Below are 11,176 nucleotides of genomic sequence, written 5' to 3'. Positions count from 1 at the left end.
TACTACCTTTCTGAAGCTAAACTCAGCTATGTTTGCCCATGGTTCTGACACTATCAAAGATTTGAAAAATTGGCATAAGAGAGTGGGGCATGTAAATTTGCAAAGGCTGCAAATTATGCAAAAAAAATAGCTTGTTACAAGTCTATCCAAGTTCCAATATTCAGATATTAGCCATGTATGCGATGCTTGCCAGTTTGGTAAGCAGTCGAGGTTGCCATTTGTCAAGCATGTAAGGCAGAGTACACGTCCATTGCAGTTAGTACACTCTGATGTTTGGGGACCAACCCATAATGCATCCAAGGGAGGCTCTAAGTATTATGTGACATTCATTGATGATTACAGTCGCTATACTTGGGTTTACATTCTGAAAACAAAGGATGAGGTGTTTGCTATTTTTCAGCAGTTTAAAAAGCAAGTTGAAAAGGAATTTGACTGTTATATCTCTTACTTGAGATCAGATAGCGATGGGGAGTATATATCAAATGAGTTTGACAACTTCTTGGCTCAAAATGGCATACGCAGGCAACTTACCTGCAGCTACACTCCTCAGCAGAATGGGGTAGCTGAAAGAAAAAACAGGGTCTTGATGGAATCTGCTCGTGCCATGATGAATGAGAAGAAAATGCCGCTCTATTATTGGGCTGAGACGGTTATGACAGCCATGTATATCTTGAATCGGACTCCCACTACAGGTATTCATGAGATGACACCGTTTGAGAAGCTGTATGGCAATAAGCCGAATGTAAGTCACATGAAAGTCTTTGGTTATCTTACGTATGTATATATTTCAGATGAAAAAAGAAAAAAGCTGAATCCAAAAGCGCATAAGTGTGTTTTCATTGGATATTTGCAAGAGAAGAAGGCATACAAATGCTATGATCCCTCTACCAGGGAGACCTTGGTGAACAGGGATGTTATTTTTTATGAGATGGGTTCTTAGTATGTATTACTGACAACAGTGTCATCGGATATGTCTTCCACTCATATATCTACAGTTGATATGCAGCAGAGCACTACTATGATAAGACCTAGTAGTCAGACAAAATATCCCTATGGACAAGGAGATTAAGAAGCTCACCGTCCACTGACACCAGTATGTTAGTGAGGAGGAGATATGCTGTCGTAGATAAAGGAAAAGAGAAAGTTACTGAGGATGCATCTGGGATGATGACACCTGGTAGAATGACTTCTAGATATGAGTCTACTGACACTTTAGACAGTAAACTTGGTATTCCGATTGTCTATACACCTGGCGCAAGGCAAGAGCAAGTACATTCCGCCTCATGAGAGAGGGGAATCAGACAATGCACCTCAGCTTAGACGCTCACAGAGAGTCAGATGTCCTATTGGCAGGTTGACATATAATGACTACACTGCAAAGCATTATGCTTACATGACAAAAGTAATGGAGATCAAAGAACCAGGTACATATGCTGAAGCAGTGAAAAATGAGAACTGGTGTGCAACCATGGATGAAGAAATGAATGCATTGGTTGAAAATAAGACATGGGATCTTGAGCCACTGCCTGAAGGAAAAAAACCATTGGCTGCAAATGGGTTTACAAAATCAAATGCAAGTCAGATAGCAGTGTGGAAAGGTACAAAGCCAAGCTACTTGCTAAGGGATATGCCCAACAGTATGGACTTGATTATAAGGAAACATTCAGTCATGTTGCCAAGATGGCAACCATACGTACTGTGATTGCCTCGGCTGCTGCTAAAGGATGGAAATTACAGCAGATGGACGTTAAGAATGCATTTCTTAACGGTGACTTAGCAGAGGATATCTATATGGTTCAGCCAGAAGGGTATGCTCACCCTGATTTTCAGCATTATGTATGCAAGCTGAAAAAAGCACTGTATGGGCTGAAGCAAGCTCCGAGAGCTTGGCATGCTAAGATCAGTAACTACTTGCAAAGGTTGGGATTTACTGTTGGTAGGGCTAATCACAGCCTGTTTACACAGTGGTTAAGTAGTGTTGGTCATATATGTTGATGATTTGATAATCACTGGTGATGATGACTTGGACATACAGCATGTAATGAAGATGCTGAAATCTGAATTTGACATGAAAAAACTAGGTGAATTGAAGTACTTTTTGGGTATTGAGGTAATCAAGGCTGAAAATGGTTTATGGTTGATACAGAAACATTAGACAATCTCTAGGAGAGACGGATCTCCAAGCTCATACAAAGATGCTCCTACATGGGGCCAAGGAGGCAATCATGGCTGAGCCTATCAGAAGCTCTGCGTGAAGCTTCGGCCCAAGGCAAAAAGTCTCATTTGAAGGCAATGCATCATGAAGCTAAACCATGTCAAGGACGCAACTGCTCTTCTCTCCTGTAATTTCACAGGAATACTAGGCCTTTGCAAGCCACTATCACTACAGCACTCACATTGCAAGAAATTATCCACAAAGCAAAATATAAACACAAATATGGAGTTGTTAGAGATGTCGGAGCAAAAGGATTGTGGATTGTGGAGAAACTGGACATTCATTCAAGCTGGACCTGCCTGTTTACATGCAGATGTCAATTGACACACAGCTTTTATTATTTTTTATCAGGAGACTCCTTACTCCCCTTGAAATTCACCCAGGCATTAGTGCTTGGGCTTTTGACATGAACATGATCTGGGTATATACTACCAAAAAAAAAATACAAAGAACTTGACTGCAAATGGCCTCTTAAGAAAAGGATTATTGCACTCTATGCAGCAGAGGGATTCCTCTTAAGCTACTGTGCATCTCTAGATAAATAAATGTTGTCCTGAATTGGTTTGACATTGCTCAGAGGATCAACAATGCTTCCACGCTCAAACACTGCAGCAGCTCCCATGCCCGTTCCTGCAACATGATGACAAAAATGTGTTCATATCATACCAGACAAAAAACATGCTATAGACCATCATAGTCCCTGCTTATAGTCCATGTATGCATGATACCACACTTGGGAAAACAGATTTCTGCTTACCTATACACATGGATACTATACCAAACCTACAATCTTTCCCCCTCCGCTTCATCTCATGAAGAAGGGTTGCAGTACAACGGGCCCCTTCAAGTTGCAATCGTAAGCAATTAAAATCAGTACCATGAGATGTCACAATAATCAAAAACTGGAAAGAACAGGACATGCAGGGAGGCCACACCTGTTGCTCCAAGAGGATGACCTAAAGCAATTGCACCACCATTCACATTTACTTTTTCCATATCAAGTTCCAACTTTTGAGCACAATAAGTAAATTGAGAAGCAAAAGCCTGCCATGCAACAAACATCAAGTAAAAGCCTTAGCAAGTCCTCACTTAAGAGTTAGGTGAGAAGAAATAGAACCTGCCACATGAGGAAACATTGATTGAAATGTACCTCATTTATTTCAAACAGATCAATATCAGAAAGCTCAAGTCCTGCAGCTTTCAAAGCTGCTGGAATAGCAACAGCAGGTCCAATACCCATTACTGCAGGGTCAACCCCTACTGCTGCAAAACTCCTGCAAAACAAATATGACAAATACAACATTATTACCCAACATGCTTAAACCATTTCTGATCAGTTTGTAGCTACCAATTTCAAAAGTCCAAATATGTTCTGTGAAAGTAGACCTAAAAACACCAAGGACTGGAAGATTCTTCTTCAGAGCAACATCTCTCCTCATGAGGAGGACAGCAGCGGCTCCATCACTAACCTGGCTAGAGTTTCCTGCAAATCCAAATGTCCGCCAAATGCAACCCATCAATTAGACACAGTGCTTTACAGTATGTACTCTCATACAGAAAACCAATCCAGATTCAAACTCGTATCTAGCACATACCTGCAGTTGTGGAGCCATTTTTTTTGAAAACGGTCTTCAGCTTTGCCAAATCAGTAAGGGTTGTGCCAGGTCTGATACCATCATCAACTGATATGACAACAGGCTTCTCCTCACCAGACTTTGGGTTAACAAGCTGCATGGGAGCACAAACAATCATGTTCATGTCAAAAGCCCAAGAACTAAAATATCATTAAAAAGATAACATGACTAACAATATCAGTATCATTAACCAGACAACTTTGCAGCATGTCTTGCCTCTGTAGACCCCTAAAATATGCTCTAATATCCTTGTCATTAATTAAAAGCATGACATCCAAAAGGCATAGCACCTTACTTTTGTTTCTACAGGAATAATCTCATCCTTAAACTTTCCAGCTGCTGTTGCAGCTGCAGCCCGAGCATGTGAAGTGACCTGCATAAAAGATTTTGCTCAGCAAAGTCAGAACTTGGGTGCGTTTAAAACATACGGCCATAGAAAAGAAAACTCCAGATAAATTTTCCTGGTTCAAGACACCCTACCGCAGCCTCATCTTGAGCCCTCCGTGAGACATTGTAACGGTCAGCTACATTCTCAGAAGTAATTCCCATTGGTAAGAGACAATCTTGCACCTTCTGCATTGTCTCAACCTGGCCATTCCCAAACCACCACCAGTCAGACAGAAACATCTAATCCCAGTTCAATGAGTTGAGTCTATATATTAGAGGGCCTTCAATCTCAATCCAAGGGAAAGTAACTACTTGTGGTGAACCTTTGGATTAATAGAGCCTTCCCAAGCCATAGGATTGACAGTCATCGACTCCAACCCAGCACCAATGCCTGTTATGCATTGTTTCAAAGATAACAAATGAGCACCTTTTCCAATCCAACCAAGATCAAAAGCTATCTAGAACAAAATATCAAAGTTACCTATGTCATAGAAGCCTGCTTTGATTGCTGCAACCACATCAGCCACAGCCTGTAGGCCTGAAGAGCATTGTCTGTTCACGGTCCGAATCGGAACGGTCTCTGCAAATGGAACATTAAAAGTTCTGAGATGAGGAACAGCAAATACACCTTATACAATGAAAATGTACAGGTGAACATTTGTGCAAATATATCTGCACACCAGGAAAGCCTGCATAGAATGCTGCCATTCGGCATTCATTTGCACGTTGGGAACCAGGAGCAAGCACAGTTCCCACAACAATATCACCGACTTCTGCAGGGTTTAACCCAGTCCTTTCCACCACAGCCTGTCCACCATGTGCAGAAATTAAACATCCTTTCCAAACCACAAAATTTATCGGTTTCAGAAGCATAACCATCTCTTAGCCAGTCTCCACCTCAACCATCTCTTAGCCAGTTTCAATAGGGGTGGAGATTTCTCATGTACATACTTTCTTGCTCAGCTTCAAGTAACAGAAAGTGGACCTTTTCAATTGCAATATTTTCCAAAATAATATGAATCCAATTCTGAAGGAAGAATCACCTTTTCAATTGCAATATTTTCCAAAGTAATATGAGACCAGTTCTGAAGGAAATATCACCTTTAAAACAGGTGCCAACAAATCATCAGGATAGGTATCCTTGAAGCCTCCACGCTTTGACTTGCAGATAGGAGTACGGTAAGCTCTGCAGTGACCAATTGAAGCTTTAATTTCAGGAATAATAACAAAATCCAGTGACACAGGTTAAAGTAAAAATCCAGTGGTTCCAAGTTAGGTCAATTTTATGTGTCTTAAGGAAGTTGAGAGCATAGATACATGCGTGTCCTTGTCCTTACAATGTGCTAGCTCCCTTTTTTTCCCCTTATGCAAAGACCGTATGAAATATATATGTGCAAACTGTTAAGAAAGGGAGAGAAGCCTTACGCAACAATTACAACATCATCACTGTGATCAATTGTCCGCTCATAGGCAGCACTGTCACCTGCCGAGCAACTCGAAGCCTGCAAATGCAACAATAATTACAACATTATTATCTTGCATCCATATGTACAGTACAGATCTGAACAAGAAATCCCTAAGAAACCAACAGCTCTACAAAACAGGCTGCTAAAAATTATTCTTTCAAGGAAAGTTTCAGAAAGTCCAAATCACTAGCCCCACCAAAAGTAGTACTGACACTTCAACCACAGTACTGCACTATTCTCTCGAGCGCAGTCCAGTCCCAAAACAATAAATCAACCAAACAAACTGGCACGCTTATTCATTTCTTCGTTTCAACTTCTGGGGCTCAGTTAGGGAAATTTCTGGTTTATGATCAATAAAAATTCTGTTTCGCTTGGTCAATGGATTAAATATACATATGCAAGTTTAAAGTCATATCTAAAATGCATGGGATATCCTGTATAACTTTGGCCCTGCGTGTTAACTTTAGGGTATGTTAAACAGAAACGCAGCATAAAACAAGAGAGATATGCTCACAATGAGTTCCGTGGAGTTGCGAGACGATCCGGTAGGACGCAAATGGTTAAGCAAGACCTGTTGTCTGGCACGCATTTTATCCATCTGGAAGGGAGGAGAAGGATTTCTGTGCGTTCAGGGTTTACAAATTACGAAGCGAAAGAATCAGGGGAAAAGAAATTTTCCTCACATACCTGTGTTGCTGCTGGATTGAAGGAGAGCGAGGAATACCGATGAAGATAGCTTTCGTCTTTCACTTCTTCTGAAATACTAAAGAGATAGGCCCTTCGCCGTCTTTTAACTTTGGGAGAGGAGCCTAGAAGAGAGAGACCATCGTCAGTAATGACGTGCCCTGCCCTTTCTCTCGCACCCACCCTCCGCCAAGTCAGCGTTTCTGAGTTTAGCACTGTGCCAAACAGCATCAAACAGGGCCGCTGCGTAAACAGGGTCACTCATCGCCTCTTTTAACGCGAAATACTCTATACTATCAATACTCCTATTCTATCTACCCATCTATACTCTATACACCTATTCTATCTATCTATCTATATCTATATATATATATATATATGACTACAATGCCCAGCACACGTTGACTCATTTGTATCATCATCCCATCAAATCCACCAATAGATATTTTGATTGACGCCACTTCAATTTTCAAAAGAAACACTAGTTCTTTAGACTCTTGAATGGGCAATGTGCTAATCATACATACTAATCCCCTTGAATCATGTCTCTCGTCCTTCAATACATTATGCACCATATGCCTTACTCTCTACTACGCCTTTCAATTTACTACACCATATGCCTTACTCTCTCTACTACACCTTTCAATTTAGTCCACAACTCACTAACAATGCCGTCAAGGCAAATATGTCCTACTCTCATCTCTTGCATAACATCATGCAAGCACACAGTCCGCATTTGTACTTTCTTTGAGAAAGATTGCATTGCTTCCCCAATAGAACTCACCAATTTCTCAATTTTAGCTTCAATTTTTTGAAAACTCTAAGAGGAAGAAGAACCACTCATTATTTCCGTAGTCTTTTGACACATGGAGATCCAAGGATTTATGTCTTGGCCCACCTCATTTAATGTGCGAGGTTGCATAAGCCCCTCCGGTAGTGTCACAAAAGACCCTAACTTGAGGAACATTTAGATGTAACAATTTCAAACATATCTATGGATAAAACCTCGCAACCTCACATGCAAAAGGTAGTATGAGCTTTGAATTAAAAAAAGCTTGAAGTAATGCAAGAAAAGTAACAAACAAAACACACCTAATTGAACGGCACAAAGAAGGCAAGTAACATCAAGATGTTTTTCTCAGTGCATCCCTGACGTTGCACCCATCCATTGCATCCATAAACATTGCAAGTATCGGTTTAGTAAATTGTCTTGCAGAATAGGAACAGAGGATTGCCCATGCTCCATCGCCAAAGAACAGGCTAATCAACACAACAAAACCCAACAATTGAAATTATTTAATCCAAGGCAAGTTCAAGGATCAAAGGATAGCCTTGCAAAAAGAAGTGCAACCTAGCACAATATAATATATAAAAAATAGATATTAATATCAAGTAATTCTTCACGCAATTCATTTCTCATATGATATCATGTGAGAAATGTTTGAATCGAAACATTGAAAAAGGTGGCAAATTTATCTAGCCCTTTGCAACACCTTAAGATACACAATGTTGGCAATGGAAAGAGAGCTTTTATTTCTATCCTCCAACAAAACCTTTATGGAATCTACAAATCTCACCCGATTGAAAGCAACATAAAGTTGGCCATGGGAAAAAATGGGTATCTTTAGATATAGACCTAAGAAGGTCAACGTTTGACCTTAAGACTTGTTAACAGTAATGGCAAAAGCTAGCTTGACTGAGAATTTCCTCCTTTGCATGATGAAGGGTAACCTTGCAAAAATAGGAATAAAGATGATCCTAGGTATAAAGACAATAACTCCAATATTAGTTCCAATGATGATTTCAGCCTCGAGGACTTTTCTGTGGAATTGTTTGCATATCAATCTCATACAATTGCAAAGGCCCCTAGTAGGATTCAAATTTCTCAATAGTATAATTGGATTTTTTTCTCAACACCAAACAATACGGATGAAAACTGCCTCCCAAATCAATGGTGTTCAAGTACTCACTTGAGTAAAAGAATGAATTTGCATTGGTCTTGGCTATAGAATCAACACTATAATATACATGAGAATCCCTCGGCACTTTACGTAAGAAAGGCAACAATGTTCAGTGCATCAACTTCTTTGTTTTTCAAGGTCAAAATTAGCAGGTCCTTTGACAAAAGATGCATAATCTCGCTCGCAATGTATGTCCATGTAAACGTGTGAGATGAGCTCATCCATGGTTGCATCCTACAAGACCATATGAGATGTAATAGCAACACAGTTACCACCATCTAAAAAATTATGACCATCCCCAAGAGAGAGTAGTCACTTAACAAAGTCGTGATTCCCTTGTATATTTTGAGACAACCGTAAAACATGCATATGATCCCACAAAGACAAAGTTGCATCCACTGTCTCTTCATGACTACCCTTTGGCACCATAGGCAAGACTTGATGAAAATTTCCTCCAAAAAGAAATACCTTTCCTCCAAATAGCATATCACATTCCACTATATCCCTTAGTGTTCTATCTAATGTCTCAAAAGCATGTCAATGAATCATTAGTGCCTCCTCCCAAACAATAAGACATGCCACTCTCAACAATTCTACAAGCTAGCTTTGCATCGGAATGTTGCAAGATTATATACTCTTCAATTTAACAGGAATCCTAAACTTTGAGTGCAAAATACATCCTTTCTGTAACAACAATGTAGCAATACCAGATGATGTTGTTGCCAATATGACTTTTCCTTCCTCTGTTAGTTTTGCTAGCTAGCAATTGTACAAATATGTTTTCCCAGACCCACCTAGCCTATCCAAAAAGAAAAGAATTTTACGGCAAGAGGCAATAGCATCAAGTATAGCAAACTATGCCCTTCTTTGACATCCATTCAAACTTGACTCCATCGAGCTCACCTTACTTTGTAAAGACACAATATCAAAATTTAGCTCCTCATGGATTAAAGGATTACTTGAAGCCGATATTAGTGATCTTTCAATCTCTAGCATTCCATTGAACTAGGCCATGCTAGTGCAAGATGTCTTCCAAGTGCATCAATCCCAAATTGAACACCAAATCCCAAGCTATATACCCATGTCCATGCATAGTAATGAAGCCATGAAATATATCATCTATCATGTTAACTTTAAAGTGCTCTCACAACTGGCTTGGATGCATGGGGTCACAAAAAACTAGTATTGGTGCAAACAATGTGTATAATTGCATATGAGCAACCATGGCCTCTTCTATGCACATGCACCATTCTTAATCATTTTCAAGTAACCCCTTTGCTATGCAAGCTATTTTGAATGTTGGGTACAAATTTGCATCAACTGTACATAGTTTCTCAAATGACCTGCAGCCCCTACATTCTATGAGAAGCATTCTCAAGTAGTAGAGTTCACCTACAAAAGGAGAAACAAAAAAAAATGCAACCACAAACATCTCCTTTTTTTGCTTAGTCCAAATTTTCCTTGATGGGTCCCAAACCCAATGTTGAGGAAACTCCTAGTATAACAACACATTTTCCTCAAGATGAATTTGATTGCAAATAACCCACTCTATCAAAGTTATTCGCTGCATGATGGCATTTGAAACTACCTACCTTATATCATCACTATAATGGAAGGTCACCACATTTTGTAGTGGAAGGTGAACAAGCAAATGTATGACATTTGCCTTCTCATTGTGCAACTGGTACTCAAAAATCCTCCAACATGCCTTAAAAGCTAATACGTATCTAGCATCAAGGTACATTTGTATCTCATCAATAGTTTCAACTGCCGCACTACCGTTTCTTACATCGGACAATGCTCTTCCTGCAGATCGGAACCTTATTGTCATGTGGTCATGGCCTTTGTACACATACTGGTATTTTACAACAAAAATGGTAGAATAAACCTCCGCAACATTAATGTGTGCTTTGTATTTTTTGGACAAGTAGGAGTTGTAAGGCACAACCCAATGATTGTCAAGGTAGGCACCTCTAACTAAAACCTATTTTCCATTGTTTCTTCTCATGTAAACATGATAACCATGATCATCTTCCATGATGAAGTTTGTGAAACTACACAAGTAATGCAGAAAATATTCGTCGTTCACCATGCAAGGACTTTTTGGTCCAAGATGGCCACAAGGGCCATGCATGTTGTTGGAAATGACTATTTCAAACAAATTAGGAAACTTCTCTTCATCTAGAATCTCACCATAGGCCATTTTATCATAACGATCAACATCCTTTGGTCTAAAACCATCACACAATATCAAAAGTCTATGCGAGTGTGGGAAGCCTCGTTTATGGAGGTCAACCATAATCACAAAGGCTACAAGTTTCCCAACAAACTTTTCTTCACAAGTTTCTCCATCACGTCCTTATGTTTTTGAAAGAAGAATCTAGTAGTCAAGTCCAACCTATCATGCATGAAAGGTGAGAAGGATTGAAGCTTGCTTGGAAGAGCTATGGTGGGAGAGTAAGAGCAAGAAAGAGAGAGATCATGTCCTTATGTTTTTGAAAGAAGAATCTAGTAGTCAAGTCCAGCCTATCATGCATGAAAGGTGAGAAAGATCGAAGTTGCTTGGAAGAGCTATGGCGGGAGAGCAAGAGCAAGAAAGAGAGAGAATGTGTGATCGAGCCTTCCTTTATTCAAACTATCACTAAAAGAATAAAGAATAAAGTGACGGTGACAGGTGCCCGCCACCCTGCAGTGTGTAGTGGCAGGTACTGTCAGTGTAGTAATACACGGGCGGCTAGGCAGAGGTGCCTTTACCCCCAACAACCTCCCACTTAAAGGTGAATCTGCCCCAATGAGAAGTGAAAAGAAAAAAAAAAGACAATACAATGT

General features: G+C 39.9%; 1 protein-coding gene across 1 annotated transcript; it reads right to left on the bottom strand.

The window, feature by feature from the left end:
- Window positions 1-2,531: 2,531 nt before the first annotated feature.
- On the bottom strand, window positions 2,532-6,697 carry LOC148026269 (3-ketoacyl-CoA thiolase 2, peroxisomal-like). Its single transcript, XM_087690689.1, has 15 exons — window positions 6,390-6,697; window positions 6,217-6,300; window positions 5,662-5,738; window positions 5,338-5,422; window positions 4,917-5,043; window positions 4,718-4,816; window positions 4,560-4,627; window positions 4,330-4,437; window positions 4,145-4,222; window positions 3,811-3,943; window positions 3,602-3,698; window positions 3,366-3,489; window positions 3,151-3,259; window positions 2,973-3,056; window positions 2,532-2,845 (listed from the first exon to the last, which is right to left on the bottom strand). The coding sequence occupies exons 1-15, from the start codon at window positions 6,615-6,617 to the stop codon at window positions 2,736-2,738; spliced, it is 1,611 nt and encodes a 536-aa protein (XP_087546815.1). The 5' UTR covers window positions 6,618-6,697; the 3' UTR covers window positions 2,532-2,735.
- Window positions 6,698-11,176: the final 4,479 nt, after the last annotated feature.

This window comes from Lygodium microphyllum, chromosome 13, assembly GCF_053477565.2.
Source record: "Lygodium microphyllum isolate KBCC chromosome 13, Lygodium_microphyllum_v1.1.10, whole genome shotgun sequence".
NCBI lineage: Eukaryota > Viridiplantae > Streptophyta > Polypodiopsida > Schizaeales > Lygodiaceae > Lygodium > Lygodium microphyllum.
This window is presented reverse-complemented; position numbering and strand designations above follow the sequence as displayed.

Excerpts from the sequence above, each read along its gene's own strand:
- LOC148026269 (XM_087690689.1), bottom strand. The coding sequence starts at position 6,617 with ATGCTGTTTGGCACAGTGCTAAACTCAGAAACGCTGACTTGGCGGAGG. Across the intron at positions 5,423-5,661 it reads GATGATGTTGTAATTGTTGC|AGCTTACCGTACTCCTATCT; the intron begins GTAAGGCTTCTC and ends TGGTCACTGCAG. Across the intron at positions 3,490-3,601 it reads CCAGTCCTTGGTGTTTTTAG|GAGTTTTGCAGCAGTAGGGG; the intron begins GTCTACTTTCAC and ends TTTGTTTTGCAG.